At 39.3% G+C, this 27,269-nt stretch overlaps 1 protein-coding gene across 2 annotated transcripts; it reads right to left on the bottom strand.

The window, feature by feature from the left end:
* Positions 1–667: 667 nt before the first annotated feature.
* LOC134226696 (kelch-like protein diablo) lies at positions 668–23,528 on the bottom strand. Of its 2 annotated transcripts, none has more exons than XM_062707644.1 (5): positions 23,059–23,527; positions 21,751–21,848; positions 20,170–21,682; positions 2,815–3,002; positions 668–2,125 (listed from the first exon to the last, which is right to left on the bottom strand). In XM_062707644.1, the coding sequence occupies exons 2-5, from the start codon at positions 21,792–21,794 to the stop codon at positions 2,101–2,103; spliced, it is 1,770 nt and encodes a 589-aa protein (XP_062563628.1). In that variant the 5' UTR covers positions 21,795–21,848; positions 23,059–23,527; the 3' UTR covers positions 668–2,100. The 2 variants fall into 2 exon arrangements, with proteins under 2 accessions (XP_062563628.1, XP_062563627.1); XM_062707643.1 differs by lacking the exon at positions 668–2,125 and adding an exon at positions 2,132–2,710 and having other exon boundaries at positions 23,059–23,528.
* Between the last annotated feature and the right edge of the window lie 3,741 nt (positions 23,529–27,269).

Raw genomic sequence — 27,269 nt, 5'->3', positions numbered from 1 at the left:
TCAACAACAGGAAACGACATTTGTTTTGTTGACGTTTTTCATAACAACGAGCTTTTTTGAATCTAGTACCCATTTAAATTTTCCTTCCATTCCTCGATCTCTCCCTATCTCGATGGTCCCTTCAATATCGAGATGTGGAGAGGCGACTGTATAACTAACCTCATGTCAACTGTATATTCTCCTTAGAAAAGTCGAGAATCTTTCGATGAGATTGTTTATGCTAACTTTCAAACTAGCCAATTAAGAGAAGACTATCGTAAATCATTATAACACACCTTTTGGGATATATTATAATCCTCGAAAATATTCTAATAAATCCCACGATTTCAGCTTTTAGCTTTGCCCGACAAAAAGCTTTGAAAGTCTTTCTAACATCCGAATACCCTTTGGCACACTTCTTGTATGAATCGTCTGTACATTGTATATGTAACGCCCGTTACATATCACTCAACCCACTCCACCTTTCCCCCTCTAAGCGTTATGTAATTTGTGGACGTTCCAATAGATTATAGTGAGATTGCTCCCGTTTAAATTACATGGTCGTTCCAGGTATGAGAATAGTCGCAACCGACTCATCTCACGTCATCCCACTTATAGTATAAGCCAAATTTGATAAACAAGGATATTTTTCTTTTATGTTCTATACCAGTGAGAACATCCTTACCCATACTGTAATTACTTATTATCTACAAGTTCGTTTCTTTATTCAACAGTTTTCATCTTTCAATAATAATTTATCAATAGTAAAGAGTTCAGGTCATCATATACAATTAAAATCCTGAATACGCAGTACCTAATACAGTTTCTCCGACCATTTTCTCTCAAGCTGAATATTGAGAATAAATAAATGAATAATTGTGTCACAGAGTAAATTTACTTCCAATGCAAAGGAGTTTATTCTCTATAAAGGAGAACCGAAAACATTTTTTTATTATATCATCTTCTCTCTTGTGAACTCCTGTACATACAAATTATTTGCAAGGAAAGCTTCCCTGTCAGAACCGTTAAGCGTTAAAATTTTGGTTTCTGCAATTTTTGCTAGTAAAACATCTCTCTACAGCCTGTCACGCTTTATTCCGTTCGGTGTTCGGTGAAATTACAAAACTAATAAACACCAATATTTTCTTTCAGAAGGAAATTGATTTATGGTGAAGAGTGTGGAAAATAATCACTGATTGCAAGTTTTGACGGACTACGCTTGCAGTTTTTATTTCTTATAATTTTCTTACATATTAATCACATTGAGAATATAGTAAAGAATTCCATTTGCGAATCTTTAAGATTTTTCGTACAATCTATTTTTTCAGTAATCAATATCGTATAACGTAAATTTGGGATTATTGGAGTTGAAAATTGTAAAAACAACACTAACGTTACTTACAAAAATGAAAATCAAAAAGAGAAAATAATAAATATTGGCGTTGGAAAGCGGGATGAGATCCAAAACAAACCCAAAAACAGTGTTTTAGAAAAAATAAAACTATGACGAATATAAACCAGTCACTTTCAGCACATGAATTTAATGGATTAGGAACAACTATAAAAAATAGTTGGATGATGAGTGTGGTCGGGAGAATGCGCCTATAACACATAACATATTTTAACTAAGCTAGCCTATCGTGTTTTCTTTTACTAACGTCTAGCAGCATGATGGGTGAGCGTGTGCAAGTGCAGCTGTGGTGATAAGTGGCGATGGTAGTGCGATTTATTTTAAATTGAAAAATAATTGCTAAATCCTCGAAACCAAATTCCTCCGTTTCTCGAATCTCATTCGTGTGCTTTTCCAAGGGAGAAACGGAAGGAATTCGACATATGACATATGCGGTAAATCATACTTTCTTTCTCATGTGGATACCCAGTCCGCACGTACAATTTCGAAGCGCATTTTGATTGATTTCTCACAGCGAGCAGCGCCCTCTAATTCGCCGCCACCCGCCGTCGCCGTCACACCGTCGTCAATTGTTTGGGGCAGAACCGACCGCTCAAAGAAACGCAAGAGTTGCAACCGAATTACGCTTCTACGCAAGCCCCTCCCTAAGTGTTTGTGATCGATTTTTGCGTACTAGGGTAATTTGCAAATTAGTCGGATGTGTATGAATGTTAAACAACAGAATCTTTTCGAATCCTAAAAATGTACGAAAAAATACATATATATGTATGAGTTTATAAAGAAGAGAAATATGGGGTAGGCCTGGGAGAAAAACGAAAAAATGTTGTTAAAGACAGATAAAAAGATGTAACACCAGAGTCACTTCGAGTATAGAACGAATTAGAGCTGTAATGACTAGAATAATGACAATCGATATCATGATGATATACCCTCATAAATATATCTGAAATGTTTTTTTTTTCTTTTCATTTCGACGATTGCAAAAAATTTTTTTGGATACTCTCTGTTTCAACAACAACGAGTTTAAGATTTTATATCAATTTCATTATTTTACAAAATGTCAGCTTAGAAATCATCTGGTTTTTCAAAAAGGAGAACGATAAAGTATCTGCATAGATAAAATAAACCTTATGGGTCTGAATCCAAAAATAGCTAAGAAATGCTCTAAGTGTTCAATCGTTTTATCTGCGGTCGTAAGTTCGTTCGAAAACACTGATGTTCGTTCGTTGGTATAAATGTATTTTGATTATCGAAAGCGTGTTACAAGAAAAAGTCCGCATGATATGGGTGATCGCAAAAGCAAAATTTGAACGTGGAAAGCTTAAAAAAATAAAATAATAGAAAAATAATAAATGAACCAAAACCGAAAGCTACAGCAATCGGAACACGGAGAGATAAAGATTAGTAATCAGAAGCGTATTTACCACATGTAGTTTTCGGTTTGCGGAGCTCGCATGACGCCAACGCCACCGCCCAATCGGCGATAGTTCATACAGCCACAGAGTCGCCACTGATTCGTTTCCGGATCGTAAACTTCAATCGTTTTCAGATAGGCAGTACCGTCGAAGCCGCCCACGGCATACAGTTGACCGTTTACTACCGCTAGTCCAACCTGAAAATGAAAAAAAAAACGTTTTTAATAAAAGGTTTGGAGCACAATCCGCATTAAAAACACCCTCAGTTGAGGTTGCTTGCTATAGCGCAAACGTTCGCGAATATTTTCAGTTTTTTGATTATTTTTTCGTGATTCACGATCGAATATCATACGGCCAATACGGGATTGTAAAAGACACAGATAGGTAAAGATTGGCAAAATTCGGTGGAAAAACAACTGAAAACGGTAATGTTTCTAGTGTACAGAGTGCTCCTACCGACAAAACAAACCGACGCAGCCCGGCCGTCCGCTCGGCATAAAATAATTTGGAGAAAAGTTTTGATAAATCTGAAAATTTACTTATGACATGCCGTGCGGAATTTTTTTTCTTCATTTTATTCCAAGGAGACGCTCGGTGTTTTACTCAGGGAGACTTGTGCGGTTGTAGTGGAACGAACTTTTCTCGTTGATATAATGTACCGTGCCACGAGAAAATTACGCGCGTCCTGAATGTCCTGAACGCGCCTATTGCAAGTTCTGTAACAAGGTTCTATACTATTCCCCAGAAAACCGTTCCCCAGAAAACCATACCCCAGAAATCCATTTCCCAGAATGTACCATTCCCCAGAAAGTACCGTTCCCCAGAAAACAGAATATATAGATAAACATGATTTCATTTTCTTGTTTTCTTACAAACATCATTGCAAGACCATAATTAAAATCATTTGTCTTGATGAGTTGGATGTGCAATGGCCATTGTGGTAATTATTAGAAACTATAGTTTCAAATACAATGTGCCTTTTGGCATAATGACCATAAGGTGCCCGCCAGAGTAAGCTTCCAGCCAGAGTAGACGCGCCTACGCGACGTCGCGCGAAAATTGCACGCAAAGGAAAAACAATCAATAATAAGGAGCTGTCCAATCGTATGGGCATTGCATTTCGCGTCTAATCAGGCCGCACCCTAACCGCGATGCGCGATGTCCGACTCACGCAAAGGAATAACAATTATTATCAAGGAACTGTCAAACTGCACTGTCACGTCTATTCTGGCTTAGCATAGCATATGGTCATGTCTATTTTGACTTCATCCCAAAACAGAAAAAAAAATCTTATTTTGAAGCATGCCTTAATTGAGGAATCAAATAGGGACCCAAGCATTTGCTCGGAATAAGGCAATTAAATCAATGATTCCTTCTTTTAAAACGCGCATTTTCCCTGTACAATATATTTGTGTTACACACGCGTTTGTCCATAATAAGGCACAAGAATATAAAAATGAGTGAATAATTCCTTCTTGAAAGGCACGAATTTGCCCGAAATAGGATTAACGAATGATTCCTTCTTTTAAAATGCGCATTTGCTCGGAAAAAGGCAAATGAGTGATACATTCTTTTGACTAACACATTTGCCTGAAATACGCCTTCTTTCAAATCACGCGTTTGCACAGAGTATAGCAAACAAGTGGATGATGCCTTCTTTTGAAATATGAATTTACCCGCACTAGTAAAAATCTACAGTTTCATTGAACAAAATTAAAAAAAAAAATACAAATACGGCCGTTACACGCATAACTCTCCCATGTACAAAGGAATGCCCGTTTACTATAAGCATTTGTCGGAAATAAGGTGAATCATAATTGAACGCTTCTAGAAAAGCACGCATTTGAATATAATAAGGTCATTTTTTTCAATGACTGATTTAGGCTTATAACGGGTGTCAACTAAAACATTGGAATGACTTCAATACTTTTCTATCACAATAATAATGCTTTCACCGAAATATTACTTTATGTGAATGAATTCTTACAACATGCCGTCGGAACAGGAAGTATTGTGGCGTGCATTGTACACTTTATCAAGTGAACCAAGACCATGGGAAAAGTACACGGTCGAACATTTTAGCGTGAAAATGTTTCGAAAACTGTCATAGCATTTTTTGGTCAACTAAGCTCTATTGTATGCAAAGGTAATTGTAAGGCCAAAATCACGAAGCAACTCATAAGCAGGATCGGAAGCAGTTTTTCGAAATTCGATGCGGCAGAGCCTTCCAGCGGTCATGTCATACCCGCAAGACTAAGCTGCGCCGCACGGCGAACCATGGACCATATGCTAATATTCATTAGTCTAAGTTTGAACACTAAGGGAATAATCTAAGCGAATAATCTATTATATCAGATTGAACTGTACTTTTTTGTAGTTTTTTCCCGAGCCGTTCTTTTTATTCCAGTTTTTCAGTTGCCAAAAATATTTTTTCTTCATTGCAGGAATCTTATTAAAGGTATGAAAAAAATCTGGGATATGGTGCATTGAGGGGAATGGTTTTCGGGGGAATGTTTCATTTTGGGAAATGGTTTTCTGGGGAACGGTTTTCTGGGGAATGGCTTCCTGGGTTATGGTTTTCTGGGGAATATTATAGAATCCTGTAACAACCATCCCAAGAAATGCCCGGTTTATACGAAAAAAGGAGGAGATTCAGCACATCCGGGTGACCAAAGCATTCCCTACGCCCAAACCCGGTGAGAACTGGAGCTTCATACCGTCCCAACCATTTTTACCTTTCTCGTATTTTTTAATTGGATTTGGATTGGATTTGGATTTTATTTGGATTGGATTTGGATTGGATTTGGATTGAATTAAAATCGAATTAATATCGGATCAAAATCGGATTTGGATGTAAGAATTGTAAGAATGATAGCTGGCTCTGTTTACTTGTTTTTAAAAAAAACCTCTAATGGAAACGCAGATTTTATTTTGAGGTCGGCCGATTCAATGTTTTAGTTTTGTTATCATACGACCCACAGAAGAAACAGACGAAAACGAGCCAACCCCACAAGTAAGCAAAAACAACTCTGACCTGCTTGAATGAGGTAACGATTTACATATTCCAGACACCAACCGGGCTCTCCTTAGACGTGCGGTAAGACGCGCGGCTACAAACAAGACCATGCTAAGGGTGGCTGGGTGGTTTCGATTCCCGGTGCCGGTCTAGGCAATTTTCGGATTGGAAATTGTCTCAACTTCCCTGGGCATAAAAGTATCATCGTGTTAGCATCATGATATACGAGTGCAAAAATAGTAACTTTGGCTTAGAAACCCCGCAGGTAATATCTGTGGAAGTGCTTAAATGAACACTAAGCTGCGAGGCGGCTCTGTCCCAGTGTGGGGATGTAATGCCAATAAGAAGATGCCAAAGGAATGCCAAAGGAATCCAGCGACGATGACCAAGGATGTTATCGATCATTTAGTAATTTGCGTTCGATCATTTAGTAGTTTGTCAATAACTCATTACAAAAGCTGAATTTTGAAATGTGTCGTATGGTGGACTTCTAGTGTGAGGGTTTTTCTACAACTCTGCCTGAACCCCATGATAAATTTTTATTCAAAAAGCCCCTTTTCGGAGGGTACTAGTTCTGTTGATGCAACACAACACACAATGATGTCACAACCAGTGGTGCAATTTATCAACAACGCCTGCTGAGTGTGATTCTTTTGTTTTGTATTTTTCTCTGCTCCTCTTTGCCTATGACGGTGCCTTTCAGTCAGAACGACAAAGCAGGAGTAGATTAGCAAACTCGGTTTGCCAACAGCGGGCTGAAGCTGATGATCATTCGTCACAAATTTCCTGTCATTGTCTTTCAAGTGATAGTATTCACCCATGCATTTATATAGGGCCGTCGCATTCACACAGCAGCGAGTGAACTGAATAGACTGTCAGTGCGGGCTGCGTGTGCAATGAGAAGAGAGGTCTTTTGTTTACTTTATCTTTGATTGTTGCTGCTAACCATTTTCAGTTTTCACTGCTAGGAAGGGGTCTACTACGAAAGGCCGAATCACAAAAGGCCGAATCACGAATGGCCGAATTACAAAAGGCCGAAAGCAAAAAAGGCCGAATGCACAAAAGGCCGAAACCACAAAAGGCCGAATCACAAAAGGCCGAATGAAAGCGGCCTGTCGATTTTATCCAGACTTTTTTTTATTCAAATACTTAATATAATTTAGAATATTCCGATCATGTTATTTCTCAGTGAAGTCTTGTGAAGTCAGTTTGGAGAAAATGAAATACCGCGTTACTGTAAGTTATACAGCTTTTAGTCAAAAGCATAATAATTGGAAAAGTCGATTTGTTTAGCTTCTGATGTCGCAATTAGATCGTGAGTAGTGCGCATCATTGCAACTCCTACATTGATGCAAATCGGCAATTCGATTCTGTGAGCCATGAATCCGGTGGAAGTTAACTCAGGCTCTTGCATTAGATTTGGGAATTTAACTTTTCCCAATACTACTGATAATGATTACATCAGCAAAGGAAAAAAAAGAGAGCTCTTGGATTAGGGAAGATCCATTAATTACGTAACGCAAAAATTGGACTTTTTCAACCCCCCCTCCCCCCCATGTCACACTTTTTGTATGAAGCTTCCGAAAATTTTGTATGGATCGTCACACTTCACTCAACCCCCCCTCCCCCCTCTAAGCGTTACGTAATTTGTGGACGTTCCCTTACTCCGTTACTTAAAAGTGATAATATTTATACGTATGTTCATCCTTTCATTACTGCAATGAAGATTGATCTATCACGCAATATATAAGGATTCAAATTGACTATATAAACACCGTCATACAACTTCTGTTAGGGCCCCTCCTTAGCCGTGCGGTAAGACGCGCGGCTACAAAGCAAGACCATGCTGAGGGTGGCTGGGTTCGATTCCCGGTGCCGGTCTAGGCAATTTTCGGATTGGAAATTGTCTCGACTTCCCTGGGCATAAAAGTATCATCGTGCTAGCCTCATGATATACGAATGCAAAAATGGTAACCTGGCTTAGAAACCTCGCAGTTAATAACTGTGGAAGTGCTTAATGAACACTAAGCTGCGAGGCGGCTCTGTCCCAGTGTGGGGATGTAATGCCAATAAGAAGAAGAAGAAGAAGATACAACTTCTTTCAATTGAAAGATTGAGCTTCGACGATGAACTGACGTTAAATATCTCAACTGAATAAGATTGATTAGATCGCTGCTAGTAGTGGCAAAACACGTGGACAAGTTTTTCTTAATGGGGCAGCATAATGAAAGTAAACGTAAATTTGTGAATATTCCAAGTTCTCTTAATTTGAAGATTGAAGCTTTTGTAATGATTCGGCCTTTTGAGATTCGGCCTTTTGTATCATTCGGCTTTTCGTGGTTCGGCCTTCTGGGTTTTCGGCCTTTTGTGGTATGCTAGAACATTTTCGGCCTTTTGTGATTCGGCCTTCTGTGGTTCGGCCTTTTGTGATTCGGCCTTTTGTACTGATCCCGTCACAACACAACATAAATAAAATAAGCGGGAACAGAGTGTTTTATCAAACCCCCTCGGTGGGGGACGCCTATCCGATTTTGGGCCTCCATATACAGATGTGCTCAACTTGCGGTTAGCGGCAGTATAGTCAGGACAGGACAAGACCTACAGTAAGCCCTGTTGCAACTGAATCAGAAGGATTTACGTTCATAAATAGTCGGAGAGGTCTCATGCTAACTTACATCGTAATAGTTTAAAGTCATTTTTGTCATTTTCTTGTCATAGTCAAATTATTTAGCCAGTTTTTATGCTATTTATACGTCTATTGTCATTGTACGCGCTCAAAATCGACCGAAGCAGTTTATCCGACTCACATGGAACATGTTGCCCAATGCTTCATCGTAGAAACTGAGCCGGAAGTTTTTTTTTTTTAACAATATAAGAAAGTGGTCATCCCCGATTTATAAGAAAAGACAAGTTAATAACTTTTGAAGCAGTTTTCCAGCCGTACAAGGATCATGTCGTCCATTAAGACACTGTTGAACTGGCTCAAAAGACATTACATTTACAACTCTAATAGATACTCTCTCCAATTATCTCATTCCTAATCACATAGATTTTTTTAATCTTTCGTTTATTTTGGAGGCTCAATTGCCGAATCATATAGATTGATCTGTACGATGTCATTCTTGTCTTTATGGTCAGAAGGTATGAAGTATGCGTTCCTTGAAATACTTTGTTTGCCTGGTTCATCCAGTTATTGGTTCATCCTGTGTCAATACTATCAAACACAATGTAAGTTATGTCTTGTAAAAAGTGGAAACTGTTCGTGCATTTAGTCTATTTTATTGTTATTCCTTTGTCAAGGTATTACTATTATTATGTTCTAATAAGTAGCTTGATCGTTTCCAAACTAACTGTCATTATCTATCATGTACTAATGATCAGTTATGAGTCAGCTATAGGATTCACTTTTCGGTGGCAAAGTAAAGCTTCATCACGCCTATTCCCTACTATTAGTAAAAATTATCGAGAATGAAGCCGTCATAAGATTGTTCATATACCATAATTATAATGTGTGGTATTTTTTATTATGGCTCTTCGAAGTGAGGCATAACAAAATAAGACTGGCACCACGTTCTTAGTTTAAATAAAACTTCTACTCAGTGAATCCAGTAGTAATTTCCCTACGAATGTCTTGAATACATTGTGTATCAATAAATGCCTAGCTAGCTAAGTGTAAGCGTGGCTACGTCTCATCGTCACAGGGAACGCATCAGAAAAGTATTGCCGAAAAGAAGAGAACTCACATCATTATCACTGATGTAAAAGGCCTCTGCCAGACTGCACTACCATTCAAGGCTCCAAGACACGATGTCCGTTGGATCACATGCAAAGTCCGTAAATTAGTGCGTCAATGCCAGATATGTAACGCGGCACCAAACAAAAATAGTCAACATGTGATACCACCACGACAGGATATGTCTTTGGTTGCCATCTCAGTGCTAATGGGGAAGGAAGTCCCAAAGTTTGTATAAATTGAAGATATATAGTCAACCAAATAAAGATTTCTTGCGTCATGACTAATAAACTTCGTTGGAAATTAAAGGAATATAACTTAGCTACGTTACAGCACCATCTTATGATTTAATCCCGGTTCCAGGTTCCCGTCGGGCCAAAAGTGGCCACAAACTCATTCTGATGAAACACTGGCAATATGGGTACCAAAATTCATGAAATTGTTTCGGAAGCATGATCTGATAAGTAATTGGACCATTGGATGGTTTCACAATGGATGTGTATCAAAATTCATTAAATTGTCTCGGAAGCATGATCTTTTGGATTATTCGGCCATAAGATGGTTTGACAATGGACCGGTCATTCTCAAACAGGTTTCCGTGGGGCCCCTCATTTAGAAGAAACTCTTGCTATCTTCTTTTTCCGTTATTTCTTGTCAAAAAGACTTAAAAATAAAAAGAACGACTAAAATTTTCAAATTTTTTTGAGGTGACAAAATGGGTCAAAAACGTGACAAAAGCGCGACGTGATAAAATCGGGTCGAAAATGTGATAAAGTCGGAAGTAGATAAAATCGGGGAGTGACAAAATCGGGTCAACACTGTGTCACTTTTCACTTCTCTCTTCTCATTTTTCTTTTCACTTCACTGCTCACTATTCACTCCTCACTTATCATTCAACCCATTCGGCCAAACGGCCATCCAGCCTGATGACCCAACTTCCCATATTCTTGGAAAAACATGTTTCCGAAAATATTCCAAAAATTTGGATGCCAGGATGTCTTTTAAATGAGTTTGTGGCCACTAAAAGCCTTTCGGGAACTTGTTCTAGGATGTCTGCTCCGGTTGATATCCATCTTATGGTTTCAACTTTATTGATAACAAGAATTTTGATACCCATATTGCTAGGGTTTATTCTAAATGATTTTTTGGCCCCTACGGGCCCTCTGGGAACCTGTTCCAGAATGACCGTTCTGGTTCATATCCATTCTATGGTCTCAACTACATGAATAACATATTTCCGGAGCAATTCCAAAAAAATCACATGCACCATTGACTTATTTTAGGCAAATGGCTACTTTCAAAAAAGGAAAGGAACCTCAATTCCTGTTACTTGATACCGGATTAATACCTTCTTTTGAAGAAGGGATCGAATCCACCAATGTCTCAATCTGGGCAAACGCCAACTTCCTAAAGACGAATTCACCTTATTCTGAGCGACACATACTTTTGAAGAAGGTACATCACCATTCCTCAATTCAGGAAGGCGCCTACTTTTGAAGAAGGGCTCCCATACACCGTTGCCTAATTCCGGGCAAACGCTCAACTTCAAAGAAGGTCTAGGCAATTTTCGGATTGGGAATTGTCTCGACTTTCCTGGGCATAAAAGTATTATCGTGCTAGCCTCATGATATACGAATGCAAAAATGGTAACCTGGCTTAGAAACCTCACAGTTAATAACTGTGGAAGTGCTTAATGAACACTAAACTGCGAGGCGGCTCTGTCCCAGTGTGGGGATGTAATGCCAAAAAGAAAAAGAAGAAGAAGATACTACACTCTAATTTTAATTATTACTTTTGCATGTGCTAACAATTATCCTAATATTTGAGACGGGGGCGCTCGGGATAATGCGAAAGAGCGAACGCCAGAGATCATGTTTATAGAGACCAACGGAGAGAATGAAAGCAAATCTGGCCTCACGAGCTTCGTGAAAGGTTTGTGAAAACGTGATGAGGCTTTTAGTATAAGCAATTGTTTTTTTTTCTGTAACACATGTCCTGTCTATGGAACTGACAGGAAAAAGTTGGGAGAATTAATGACACTTGCCCGGAATAATGCGAGAGAGTGATTTTCACCTTCTTTAAAAGCACGCATCTGCCTGGAATAAGGTGGGGAGTAAATGACACCTTTTTCAACACGTGATTACCCAGAATATACCTCCCATGGGAAATGTGTCAAACGCAACGCAAACGTATCCTATGTGTGGGGCTCTTAATGCGAAATAGTGAATGTTTCCTTTTTTCGAAGCACCCATTTGCCCGAACTAATGCGAAAGCCTTCTTGTAAAGCAACTGCCAGGAATAAGGTAGAAGAGTAAATGACACCTTCTTTTGAAGCACACGCTCGGAATAATGCGAGAGTGAATGTCTCCTTCTTTAAAAGCACGCATTTTCCCGGGATGAGGCAAAAAAGCAATTTTTTTCTTCTTTTAAACAACGCGGTAGCCCGGAATAAGACGGGTGAGTGAATGACTCCTACTTTAGAAAAAAAAAATTAAAGCTCTTTTTAGTGGAATGTATTCAACCGTCTAAGACGAGTTAAGTAACCTCCATTTAATTCCACCAATTATTTCGATATCTTTGCCGATACGTATTTCGACCACAACTGTTGTGGTCGTCTTCACTGTCTCGTACTTGACTCGACTTAGTCGACTCAAGTCGAGTCAAGTACGAGGCACTGAAGACGACCACACAGTTGTGGTCGAAATACGTATCTGCAAAAATATCGAAATAATTGGTGGAATTAAATGGAGGTTACTTAACTCGTCTTAGACGGTACTCCTACTTTGTTTATTTTAAATGTTTTTTTCGACTGATTAGTTTTTATTTTCAACTTCATTATTGAAACGCAATCTAAAAAAGTGATAAAGTGAGCGAGAAAGTTTGTACACGTTTTTTTTTTTTTCATTTTTGACAAATTCAGGGTAATGATAATTCGGGATAGTGACCATTCGGGGCAATAGTCTGATAATGATAATGGGTTATTCGGGGCAATAGCCTCTCGGGGTACTAGCGTTCGGGTTAGTGACATTCGGGGCAGTGTCAAATGATTCAACTTCAAGCGTGTTCCCCATATGTTTGCTATTATCCATTCCATGTCCCATTTATCGAATTAAACTCAAACTGAGCTTATAAGTGTTATGGGGTCCACAGTAGCCTTGCGAGCAAAGGCGTAGGATTGCCAATCCGGAGATGGTGCAGTGCACAGGTTGCACATGCAGACGCGACGCCTCTACAAGCAACTAATTTAGTGCAAACCGAAAAAAAAAAATTTGCCGATTGCCCGTTATGCTAAATGACCCTCACTTTTAACGCTGTTCTCAATTTTGCCAAATGTCCGTTATACCAAATGACCATCACGCCAAATGGCCTTTATGCCAAAAGACCTTATGCCAAATTACCCGCTCCCAAAAAAGCACTCGAACACGGCAATAGAGGTTCAACGTTCCGGGAATAGGCCGTTCGGCATAAAGTCGTTTGGCATATAATAATTTGGCATAATGGTCGTTTGGCAAAATTGATTAAAAATAATATATTCTCAAAAAATACAAATTCTTTCAGAATAGTTTTTATTGGCATTTATATAAGTTATAATATCAATATGATATTTTCACTTTAATAATTGGTATTTAGGTTCTTTACAATTTCCCAGAAAACTGTCTGTCGTAACACGTAACATTTTAATCTTTTTCTCAGAATATATTTACTAATTCCGAAAAGACCATTCCTCACTTGATTCCTCAGAACGCATTATTCCCCAAAAAGTGAAATTTAAAGTACCGTGGAGGTACCATATTCTGCGCATTTAAGAAAATTTTGAAGTAAAATCGTTGTTATCGAGGAACCATAATGATTTATGAATACTGTAATTACTGGTAAGTATACCTCGAGCAACACAGAGACTCCCTGAATCAAACGGCCTCAGGGTCGGCACGCTCACCTCAAGAAACTCGCGGACAGGTAATTCTCGCACTCCAAATAGGAAAACCACAGTATTTTAACAGGACACACTTTATTCGGCTTCTCTTTTCTAACCTCTTTCCCTTCTAATCTCTCCTTCCCACTTCCTTATTCGCTAATCTAACCTTACTGGGGCCCCTACTTCCTTCCACAGTTCCACCACACCTTTCCTTCCTTTCCTGCTTCCTGTTCTTCAATGGCGGCTAATCCAGGAACGCCGGCGACTAGCGATGGCGTCCCACTGTCTTTCGGGGTGGCTTGGGCGTCCGTTGTAGTTTCCGGGACGGAGACGCGCACTCTCGACCTGCCAATATGGTGACGGATTGGCCTTCGGCGGATACGATGCCGGTATTGGTCGAGGACGGTACACCACGGCTTTCTTCGGGACTCTAAACGGCGGCCTTCTGGTTTTTGTCCAAAAAACGGCGGGGTTCTGATAATTGGAGGAATAATGCGTTCAGGTTTTGTTACTACGATGTAACTACCGGTTACCTGATGTCCACTGCACCGACTTCTATTCCACTGTCCACTTTCTCTTTCACTATGTCACACTTTCGAAATGCTAGCTCCTAGTTTTCCAACTCAAACTATCTTGGTCGACGACTTTTTCGTTAGTGAAGAGTTCTGTGGACAGGGAGACGGTAATACCATGCATTGAGGTCTATGACCTCGTCCCTCGGGCAGTGACCTCATTTCCAACCAAATGGCCACATTACGCCACCCCTTCATGGCCGTCCAAAGGGCTTTTCCTTGGTCCTCTGGTGGTGGGACACTGTACTTCAGTGGGTGGTTGGCTGCGTAGGGTGGTGGTAGAGCTCAATTTAAGGTCTAGCCTACTACAGGGAGCTGACTGGGAAAAACCTACACTGAGACACGAGTATTACCTGCATTTACAACATTTATTCCACGAAATACACTACACTAAACACGGATTTCTCGGTAACACTCTCGACATAACCTAACCAACACTAACAATATTTATGTACTAGATGTGTAACTACAATCCACGGAAGACTATAAATCCTGAAAAATTTGATTAAATTGGCTAAAAACATATATTATTTATCGATTTGTAAATTGCCATATGGTTCCTAATTCTGCGCACATATTTTGAATTGTTCCATATTCTGCGTACAATGTTCCTAATTCTGCGCACAATAAGAAAAGCTCAGTTTAGTTTTTTGTCTCATGAAATGGTTTTGAACAAATTTATAAATATTTCATTACTTTTACACGTTTTTAATACCTTGTATGTTTCCCAAAGTCTATCTGGCTACAACGTTTTACCGTTTTTGTACGCTAAGCATACGAAAAAAAAGTCTGCCCCAAAGCGAACTTTAATATAAGACCTGGCGAATTAGATCCAAACTCAATCGACTCAGCTACGATGAATTGAGCTGATGCCTGTGTGCGTGTATGTGCGGGATATTATACTATTTAATATCCTAATGTACCAACTTGTTTTTCTTCTAGTCAAAATCCTTCTACAATTGATTTAGTTTTAACGGATTCAAGTCAGATGTTTGGCCGATTGGTAACTCATGCTGTATTTGACTCTGATCACCTTCCTGTGACGTTTGAAATCTCACAAAAGCCATTTATAATCCAATCAGCTCTACTTTTTATTATCATAGAGCTGATTGGGATTTATATAAAACGTATGTCGATAGGAATTTTGATGTTGATATTCCTCTCGATACCAAAAGTGATATTGTTAATGCTCTCGTATCTTTGACAAATTTAATTGTCGAAGCCAGAGGCATTGCAATTCCTAAATGTGAAATTAAATTCAACTCCATTATTATTGACGACGATCTTCAGCTACTGATCCGTCTTAAAAATGTGAGGCGAAGGCAATACCAAAGAACTCGCGATCCCGCGTTGAAAGTTATTTGGCGAGATTTGCAAAATGAAATTAAAAAACGTTTCGCTATTCTGAGAAATACCAACTTTGAGAATAATGTCTCGAAGTTGGATCCCAGTTTGAAACCCTTTTGGAAATTAACAAAAATTCTTAAAAAACCTCAAAAGACAATTGGCCCTGACGAAAGCGAGAAAACAAAATGGGGGCCGGCTGATGCTTTTTTATTTCACACAGCAAGGGAAATAGGACGTCAATTTTAAAATGCTTATTAAAGCGTTAAAACACATTTTAGCCTAACATTTTCACTTTTTGGGTTAGAAATTTAATTTACTTTCATATAGGTAACACGAAAGTTGAATTATTTTGAATAAAAAAACATGTGTAGATAAGGAGCCTAACATGTAGTTTTTCAAAATTCTAATGCTACGTATTTAAAACCTTTCAGCATATCACTGTTAATAACATTTTAAAAGCATTTTAAAATATACTTCCTATACTTCACCATGTTGAAAAACAGTGATTTCACGCACACGTTCGTCGCCGCTAGATGGCAACAGCGCGGCTGCGTCAAAGCGAATTCCAGCGCTTAAAGAGGAAAACGCCAAAGTTGTTCCTATTTTGAAGCCGGACAAAAATCCACCTGAGGCTTCTAGTTATCGCCCAATCAGTTTGCTTCTAGTTATCGCCCAATCATCATATTAATGACAATTCTATTTTTGCTGATGAGCAATTTGCTTTTCGCCATGGGCATTCAACCACCCATTAGTTATTAAGAGTAGCGAATTTAATTCGGCTCAACAAATCTGAAGGATATTCGACTGGAGTTGCTCTTCTTGATATAGAAAAAGCATTTGACAGTGTTTGGCATGAAGGTTTGATTGTAAAATTGACTAATTTTAATTTCCCTCTGTACATCATTAAACTGATCCAAAATTATTTATCAGATCGCTCACTGCAGGTAAACTATCAGAATTCTAAATCTGATAGATTACCTGTAAGGGCTGGTGTCCCCCAAGGCAGCATACTGGGGCCCATATTGTATAACATTTTTACTTCTGTTTGCAGATGACACAGGTCTCTCAGCCAAAGGGCGAAGCCTTCGTGTCATTTGTAGTAGATTGCAAAAAAGTTTGGATATTTTCTCCACTTACTTGCAAAAATGGAAAATTTCCCCGAATGCTTCCAAAACTCAGCTTATAATTTTCCCACATAAGCCGAGAGCTTCTTATTTGAAACCTTCTAGCAGACATATTGTCACTATGAATGGGGTTCCAATTAATTGGTCTAGCAAAGCTAAATATTTAGGACTTCTGCTAGATCAAAAATTAACTTTTAAAAATCACATTGGCTTAAAGGCCAAATGTAACAAATATATTAGGTGTCTATATCCACTTATAAACAGAAAATCAAAACTTTGTCTTAAGAACAAACTTTTGATTTACAAACAAATTTTTAGACCTTCCATGTTGTATGCTGTGCCAATATGGACTAGTTGTTGCAATACCAGAAAGAAGGCACTCCAGAGGATTCAAAATAAAATTTTGAAAATGATTCTGAAGTTGCCTCCGTGGTATAGTACCAATGAACTTCATAGAATTTCTAATATTGAGACATTGCAACAAATGTCCAACAAAATAATTTCCAATTTTAGACAAAAATCGTTGCAATCTTCTATTGCAACGATTAACTCCTTGTACCCTTAGCATAAAATAGGTTAAGTTTAGTTTAAGTTGAAAACATTGTAATTCCTACATGGTTCAATTCAACCAGAGGAAAAATTCTAACTGCCAGAGGCAATTGAAATGTATTAATAATAACTAAAATATGACATAGCAAATAAGGATGATAGTGTTAAGAAAACACAGAACACCTAGTCTAAGAGATGAATGCATGTATAAGATAATTAGCAAATAAAATTAGTTAAAAAAAATTAAAAAAATAAAAGATCCATTTTTTCCGTTAGATAGCTTTCCAGATCGGTTATTGTGTTCATGCCAATGGTCAAGTAACTGTTTTGTTTTGTTTACGAAAGTTCGCCATTGATGAAAAGGCCATTTTTTATTCCGATCAAATCCGATATTTATATGGAATGGAAAAAAATGTAATCCAACGCGAATAACCAGTCTTACTTAAATGCTAATTTTGCCCAAAGTGCTATTTTCTCAAATGTTGAAATGCCAGTCCGACCCAGGAAATCTCCGAATTGGGAATTATGTTGATTTTTCAGGAAAAATTATAGGTGCTAGTCACGTGATATACACATTAGATAAGATACCTTGAAATTTAAAAATGCTCAATGGAAATGTGGTGCGCAAGGCCAAGTAGCAGATATCCCTTGTCTCTTTCCGGATAATCCATCTTCGCATTTTTTTGCTTTTAGTGTTTTATTCCAGCATTTTGAAATAAGTTTCCTTGCCAAAACAGTTGCAACGTTCAATTTGGGTTGACAAGCCAGGCTTATTGTACCAATGCATTCCGCGCACATTCCGCGCGCAAAGTAAATTTTGTGCCATATTCTGTGCAACATAAAATGCTTTCTATAAATTAGAGATTACACTCTGAAAGCTTTTTTGACATTTTCGATTTTACCGATTTTGTTTTTCTTCATATTCCCGTTATCAACGCTAATTTATTGCTTTATTATCTGCCCATGACAACAATAAATTCCCAACTTTTTGATGACATGTAAGTAAATATAATAATAACAGTAAAGAAAATTTAAAAAAATGTTTTAGTGTCAAAGTGCGCAGAATTAGGAGCCGCGCAGATTAAGGCACGCTCACGGTAATTCTATTTCAATGAATTTTTGTTCGTATCATTTTTTAAATCAAACGGTTAGTCGAGATAAGGAGAAACACATGATGTGGTCTTTCTTTTAAAGCACGTGTTTGCTCGGTGCAATGCAAAAAGGGAGATCATTTGATGATTTTTTTTTATGATGCCTTCTTTGAAATCATGCGTCTTGCCTTCATTGTCAATATCAAGAAGCATATGTTGAAGTCCAGCTTTAAGTTGCGTAAAGAATATGATTATTGAAAATACGATCAATGGGCAAAATGTCAAATGATTATTATGATAAACGACTATTATCCCAAACGGCTTTATGCCAAATGACTTTATGCCAAACGGGGTAGCCCCCAATGTTCCAGATTCCTCCTGGCGCAATTTACAAGATTGCAGCCAATCTTTTTCGCTTGAAGAGCTGTAGTTCGCTTTGCGGAAAAGAAACGAGATATTCGCAGCCCCGGGTGATATCGGATATACGATGCTGAAGATGTGGTAAGCGAAAGGTTGGCCTTAAAAGATGAGTCAGCCTAGGGCTGCAAATCTCTATAATAAAGATAAATAATAATAAAGTTGGCCTAATGTAATGGAACGAATGGCGAACAGGAAGCTCACAGAATTCCTCGAATTCTGGCAATACGCCTTCCGTTCGGGCCGCGGTATCAGTAAATATTTCGGATCGTTTGGGCAAATCCTCTCCTTTCGTGCAGCTACTCATGCTTTGCATGGAGTAATACGAAGGTCAGGGATAGATTCGAGTGGTATGATTTTTACGAAATCCGTCCGTCCGGAAGCCTGCCACGGTGGTGACGAAATCGAGGTTTTTGTTCAATTTCTGTACTTGGGATCACTGCTGACCTCCTATAACGATACCAGCAGAGAAATTTGGAGACGCATGGTGGCTGGAAACCGTGGAACACAAGAATCTTGTGACAAGATACCTGGGCGATGCTAGTGGCAGATCAAGTTTTCGAAAGGAAAGTGCTGCGTACCATCTAACACGGATTTTTTCCTAGAAAGCAGGCTCAGGAAAATCTGAAATAAAAAACACATTAATATTTAAAAAAAAACCTGCCCTGGGCTCTACCGTCTACCAAACCATGTAGACCACCCTCTCGGGAGACGACATGATGAACAGACGCGAATCATCGACGAGTCAAGTCGAGTCTCCGCATGAGACACTTCAATGCCACACACCATCTCGGCGGTGACCAGTTTCACCCCACCTGTGAAGCATGCAAGTGTCAGCTTCCGGTGAACCATATTTTAAACAATTACCGTATCTTCGAAACTGTCAGAATTGCGTCAGTAGAACTACACTCTGGACGAGCGAAAGAAAATTCTTCTTGAATGGCATTAATCTGTGCAAACAAATCTGACGGTATGATTACTCACGACGACAAAATCTTTGTACGCCGATTTACCAACGACGAAACCAGAAAACCGACCAACGGCCCGCAACGAAATAATGACCTCTTTAATGGAACCGAGCCACCCCTGGTTGGACAAAACGAAACACATTGAAAATTTATTATTTAATTGTAATAGGATTTACCTCGCAAAACCCTTCTGGTCCATGCCGGCCAGTCAAAAATTTCCTAAGCCTGCCCAAACCATCCTGCAATTACCTACTCCTCAATATTCAGAGATGTACCAGCCTTAAGCTGAAATTCTCCAAAAGAATTAAGGAAGGTTTAGAGTAGAGAACATTAACATTGATATAACACATAGTTTCCAGGACCATTAGCGAAAGTTCGTTTTCAGAGTGATCTTCTACATAGTGTTGGTAAAAACATCGGAATTACTTTGTTTGTCATTTTTCGGCGAATGAGCGAAACGATGCGATTCTGGGTGATAAAAGCAAGCGAGTCAGCTCGCGCATGAGGCTTCGGTGAGTGAGCATGATTCTACCAACACTTCTTCTACATACACGTCCACAACCGAAGTATCAATTACTTAATGAAATCTAAATCATCAGTTCTCTAAATATCCATACAAATAAAAACTCACCCCACTCCTCCTGGACGTCATAGCCACTATGGGACTCCATGAGTTCGTATGTGGATTATACCGTTCGGCCGAAGACAGCTCCATACAATCGTCACGGCCACCGACCGCATAGATAAAGTTGTTGAACACAGCACAGCCCAAATGCTTCCGACGAGTCGACATGGGACTAACGGCGCACCATTTATTCTGCCTAGGATCGTATCTTTCCACCGTATTCAGCGGACACTGACCATCGGAACCACCGATGGCATAAAGATAACCGCCCAGAACTGCCACGGCTACGCCTAATCGGCGGGTAGTCATTGGAGCCACCTTCGACCATTTGTTCTCCTTAGGATCGTATCGTTCTACATGGTTCAGACACTGCACGCCGTCTTGGCCACCAACCGCATATAGGAACCCGTCCAGTACAGCAACGCCCACACTGGTTCTACAACTGGTCGTTGGAGCAACGTCACAGCTCCACTGATTAGTCTGGGGATCGTATCGCTCGATACTGTTCAGATAGCTCTGTCCGTCGTGTCCTCCAACGGCATAGAGCAGATCATTCAGCACAGCAACCCCAACACCACAGCGACGTTTACTCATTGGAGCGACCATCTTCCAGTCTGCCGTTTCTGGGTCAAATCGTTCCACCGATGCGATCGCATCACCCGAACACCAGCCGCCAACAGCAAATAATACTTCTCCTCTTCGGGTTGGTTTCCTCGGACGTGTACGGGGCCCCTGCATCAAGGGTCGCTCTTGTGGAAGCAATAAATAGTTCTTAGCCTCGTCCACCAAATCACGACAAGCCTCATCCGATCGAACCAGAAGATCCGATCCAACTGTTCCAACCAGAAACTTGGGACTAAGCAGAGGCATCCTAACGTGCTGCAAAACTTGAGCAAGGTGTTGTCTACGTTCGGCAACGTTGTATTTTAACCAAGCCATCACTGCGTTGAACACCTGCTCCTCAGAACGAACATTCAGCTCGTCGCTACAGATGATGTCCACTAATTGACCGACCGGAAGAAGCAGAAACTCTTCACTTTCCATCACTTCTTGGAAGTTGTGTTGCGTGAATTTATCCGCAATTCGAAGCAACTCGCGGCACGAGTGTGTATCGGCAAAAGCTCGAATGCCCAAGCAATTTGTAGGATCCAGTTGTCGCTTTAAAAATTCACAGCAAATGTCTTGTATTTCGGCTAGCTGGAGAAGGCATGCCGCCGGGAGTAAAGTTTGCACGTTCGATTCCTCGACGACAATGTGTGACGTGTAGCAGAAGTCGATCAGCAGCTCCATAGCGTTCTCATCAATGTCGCGGATAGTAACCTCTGTTTGGCGGGATTCTTCCAGCTCTCCGGTAAACATGGCCCTGAAATAGGGACTGCACGCCGACAGGATCACACGATGTGCGAAAATTTTCCTCCCGCTAACGTTGATGACCACATCACAAAGTTCCCGGTGGCGGCGCAAAACATTCAGCTCGGTCAGTGTAACTCGCGGGTGTTTCTCCGATGTGTGCGAGAGTCTAAAACAAAACGATTTTTGTATTTGATTATAGTTGATTAAACTTTGGTGCTGAATAATAATACTTACCTCGCTGGAGACGGAGGACGATCGGAAATCAGTACGTCGCCCATTCTGTTAGCCGCAAGGCGCAGCGGGGCAGAGGCCCAACCCCACACGGTATCTATCTGTAAATAAGATTTATAAAAGATATCATTCGCTAGGTTAACCAAATCCGTCCTCAATTGATAATGATAGAGGCAATCATATCGCAACCTGATGCAAGTGCGATTAGTACAGAATCAAAAAAGCTGCCAACAAACTTTGAAATAACGCCTTATTCTCGGTTTGCCGGTTGTCGGATTTCGAAACTCCAACCGACCTAAAATCATGATGCAATTTAGGGAACATCCTTAAATTACGTAACGCTTGGAGCGGGGAGGGGGTTGCCCGAAGTGTGACGACCCATACAAAATTTTCAGATGCTTTATACAAAAAGTGTGACATAGGGGGGAAAAGGGGTTGAAAAAGGTCGATTTTTGCGTTATGTAATTAATGGATCTTCCCTTATGGTCAACGAATTTTGGTCACCGGAGATTGCGATCAGACTAAAAAGCTGAATTGCCTTGCAGATCATTTGCACTTCTTCCAAATTCGTTAGTCTCCAAAATTTGAACATTCTATTATTCTTATTACAAAATTCTTTATGAATGTTTACAATATTAACAGTTCAAAACAATGTACGAACTCCTACCTCCTACTAGATAGTTGCAATTATAGATACCTAGTTGCAGCAAACAAATCAAAGCACGTAAATAAACTCTTTATGCGTGTTTTGGCGAAATAATACCAAATTAAAATGAAAACAAATGATGATGCATTGGAAAATCATTGAAGAGATAAATATAGTAAAATAATAAGCATTGCTTGACTTGAGAAAATAAAAACTGTCTCCCAAATAGGCTTGCAAGGTCATCCAGAAACGCCTTCCGAAAAATAATTGAGTTTTTTTTTGTATGTACCTACATATCATCATTTTCCTTCCATCTGTTTTTTCATTTGTTGCAAGCAAAATAAAAACTTCAGAAAATTCTTGTTCTGATTTTGAATAATAACTTTGTATTCAATAATATAAATAAACTAATTTGTATGCACAGCCAATTATGGACATTATGACATCATAGTATCAATAAACATAGCCTCGATAGATAGCATATACAATTTTCTCTAAGGCCTTTTGCCTACAACAGGCATGCCCGAACAACACTAAAATCACTCTAAGAACTCTAAACTTGCAATTAATTTGTGAATAGTTTTTTCGACATTTTAAAATCAACAATGTCGAATTTATTTTGACTGGCCATCTTTAACACTAATCATGAAAGAAACAAAACTCACCTTTGCAACTTTTACTATGGACCCTGGCCCTAAAAAGAGCGGTGCAGCCTTTTTCTATCGGCCAACGGTGCTCTTTTTCGGTAGCGGAACGATTGACCTCTGCAATAAACTGCACCTAAACCAGTCCCAGAAAAACAACGGGATCACGACCCTCCCGACAGCGATGTTTTGATTCCTACGCACTGCTGATTATTCGGGAATGATGACGATGATGATGGCGCGATGACAGTTGGGAAGATGATCCTAAACTTTTCTCACAGTTTAAAACACTGTCCCAAGCAGCGTTACGCTGCCGCGAAATGGAAACATTTTAGCAGCTAACGGTAGCGGAAACTCGTGGGCAGAACTTTCCGACGGGATTGATTACTCCGGATAAAGTTTTCACCGTAAAAAAGACTATTTTCGCGACACTTCTTCGACCATGAAGCAAACCACTGAATTTTTTCTCGAATGATGATTGAATTTTCAATGATTGACAGATGGCGAAAGCAGGGTCGCATCGCAAGGCAAAAGCGCGGTGGGTGCAGTCAGCCGCGTATACAATTTTCGGTATCTCCTTCCCGTGAAAACCAAAATTTTGGACTCATAAGCCATTTTATGAGACAGATTCGAACAGCTGATCAAAATTTTGAGTGGACAGCTCGGTCTTTGTTTTGGTAAATTTGCATGTAAACCATCATCATTTCGTCATCATCATCATCATTTCATTTCATTTTCGCAAATGTTCCTTGTAAAATGTAAATATTAGTATTTGGTATCCTGTCATTTGAGCTTTCAATAAAATGGCTTATTCTCGCACCAACCAGCAACGTGGGACACCCGAATAGAAAATACAATAGAATTACATTAAAATATTGCGCATAAATCCCAAAATTTTATTCCCACCTTTGGGTTTCCGCGCCGAGCACTCAGCGCAAGACTCGGCGACAAGGGGAAAGTTATAAAGTTGGTAACCCTGATTTTTGACAATCAATGTCGATTGTTTGTGTGAGTGCACCGATGTCAAAAAATAGAGCTTTTAGCTGAATTTTTCATTGTCAAATGCAAGTTTTGACAGTATTATACATGTATGAGTGAAAAACATGTATAAAAGGTCTATCGGGGAAGCAGTCGCTGGAGGCAAATGTTATTGTCTTCAAAGACGAAACGAAAAGTTTCAATGCAAACAGCAATATCATAAAATTACAATACATTTTATTGATGTACAATCAGTTTTATTGTTCTTCTATTGTACCAATTAAATTGCCTTATTGTTGTTCCAATAAACGAGCAATAAAATCTATTGACAGAAAAATGTTGACAATAGAATTACAATAAATTCTATTGTAATGGCAAAAATTTGTTCGAGAAAAAAACGATTTTTTTTATTGTTACGGTAACTAACAACCCCTATTTTCTATTGTAAAACAGCCATTTACAATAGAATTTATGGTGGAAAACCAAGGGGTCAACCACTCGGCACAATGTGCCCGCGGCACAGTATGGCACACTTTCGGCACATCTGGGCACCCTTTCTAGTTTTGACACCTGAGCTTTCAGTGTCAAGCACGAATGTCAAGTGTTTGAAATGAAACAAAAAAGTCATAAACAAACACAAAACACTTTGCTGAGTACTGATGGTGCTCCGCAATCTCCGTTAAGTTAACTAGTATCTATAGGTTTTTCAGGACATCCTGGAACACGACATTAAATTTTAACTGTCTTCCAAGTCGACAGTGGGCGACAGAACGAAGCAGAAAGATGGCCATATCATGTATCTTCCCGACGAACGACAAACTTTTGGGAGCTGTTCATCCAGCTGCCGGGCATCGACGTGAACAAACCAGACAACATATCGCTTTACAAGCTGGCTCACAGACGTTTGAAAACATGTTGATCACGAAATGCTGGAGTTTGGCAACTGGTAACAATCTCGGGTTCATTTCATGCATGAAGGCTGTACTCCAAGGAAGGATTCGATGTGTTAAGCTGCTACTATTCGCTGTGGATTCTCCGTCTCTCCGATAGAGACAAACACCGGCAGGAGTTTTGAAGCTGAGCAGTGGGTCCGTTTTTATAGAAGACACGTGTGACAAAACGATAGAACAGTGTGCGGGGCACGGCTGCTAAATAAGTCAGCACCCTGTGGTAAGTGGTAACATTATATTGTGCATCCCGAAGGCTGGTTTACAGTTCAGAAACGTATCACGGAATTTTGCTTCCATGCATTTTTGAAGGAGCAGGATTCAATTCACAGGATTTGGGCACGGAAAACAAAATTCCCGCATTTTTAAAAAAAACATAGGAGACCAAATCCTGTGACACGTTTTCTAAACTGTAAACCAGCCTTAACGCACTGTGACCGGAAGCAATAGCATCGCGAAACAAAACGGCGTACCAAAAGGGGATTCGTTCCAAATTCCTTTCCTTATTTCCATTCAACTTTTTCTTAGAATTTTTGTTTGTTCTTTATTTAAGTGAGTTTTTCTCAGAAGACGAACAAGACGAAAGAAGTGGACGAAAACTACATCGAGGATTTGATAAACTATTCCTAATCGGTCATAAGCTGCGAATTCCACTACAAGTGACATACGCCAACAGTAATTCGCTAATCAAAGTGGCTGGTTGCTCCGGAAGTGATACCAACAGGATATGATGATGAGTGTATCAGTACACGGATAAAATGAAATAAGCTAGTTAGCTTACTGTTTAATCCTTCTAAAGCTTTTTCAAATTTTATTTGTTACAGGGATTATTAATAAATTTAGCTTAGCTTGCTTTTTAAGCATTGCAATGATTTTCTGAAAAATAAACTTTTGAATGCTTAACAAGCTCGCAGTGTTACTACTGAGACTTCAGAAAAATATTCATTATCATTTTGTCGTTCAGCAAGGTAGGTCGTATCGAAGCCAAAATTCTTAAGATTTTTTTCAGGTTGTTCCACTGGATCATCTCTACCTATGTCGTCATTTCAGTCCAGCTCAAGTCCGGGTTTGCACAGTCAGCGACTCCAAAAATACTCAATCTCATCATTACACTTTGTTCCGGAGTGCCACCAAATCGACGAACCAATCCGCAAGGGGAACGACAGAAATTTTCCAAACCGAAGAATGTCGAAAAAGACGCCAAATCTGGAAAAAACATGACCGCATATCTTTTTCGGATTTTGGCATCTTTTTTGTGGGATGTACCATCTTTTCGGGATATTCCGGGTTAGAGAAATTTGTGGCGTTCCTCTTGGCAATCCCGAAAGCACAATTGGTTTTTCCATATATTATACCCAAGCAGCATGTGAGCAAGTACCCAAGTTACAATTAGTCCATGATAAGACTGCTAAACATCGAACCAAAATTACCCCCGTTTATAACTACAATTCTTTTTTAAAGGAATATTTTTTTGCTTCTGGTATTTTACGTTTTCATCCCGCTTGATTTTTGTTTTTATTTCTACCTTGGAACAACAAACCTGTCAAAAAAGAAGCCTCGCATATATTTAAAAGGAAATAAGCATTCCAAATGATTAAACGCAGATTAAGCATTGAAAAGCTTACCTTGAAAATAATCATTGGAATGAGTGGATAGACTGAATATGGTTTTAGATTAAAGTTTAAGCTATTTAGAATATTTATATTTATCCGTGTAGGCGATCCTTAACAGTACACAGAGAAAAAATAAATTGTGTTTCTGAAAATTTGGCACTTTCATTTCGACATTATAGCAATTTTGGTAAATTTAAATAATGAAACTCTTAATGTGAAAGTAAAACTCTCAACTTGAGAAATTATTTATAAATGAAAAATTGTTATTTCAAGAGTTAAAGGTTTTCTTTTGAATGATCGGAAAATTTCAAATGGACATGTTATTATCTTCAGATTTGGCAACGCTGGCAACTTATCTTCAAATATCTGGCAACTGACCCTACTGTCGTATGTTTTGTTTTACATTTGTCGGCGGGAAAAATATGTTGATCGGAAAGTGAAAAGTTATTTAAAAAGTTCAGCAAATGTAAGACTCCGGAATTTTCGTGATTTTAGCCTCGAGAATGCTGTTCACGGTTGCTCAGCAGACCCCTCAATCCGGAGTTTTTGCCTCCAAAAAGGTAGCTCCTAAACGTGAAGCGCAGCCGTCACTACACCGTCCAGGTCAATTGGAACCGAAAAATCAGCACCGCCAAAGGTATAGTAATATGTTGCCAACGAGGTTACCAATCCCAAAATCCATTAGCAATAGAGT

Source organism: Armigeres subalbatus, chromosome 3 (assembly GCF_024139115.2).
Source record: "Armigeres subalbatus isolate Guangzhou_Male chromosome 3, GZ_Asu_2, whole genome shotgun sequence".
NCBI lineage: Eukaryota > Metazoa > Arthropoda > Insecta > Diptera > Culicidae > Armigeres > Armigeres subalbatus.
Note: the sequence above shows the minus strand (reverse complement) of the source record. Positions and strands in the feature narration are given on the sequence as shown.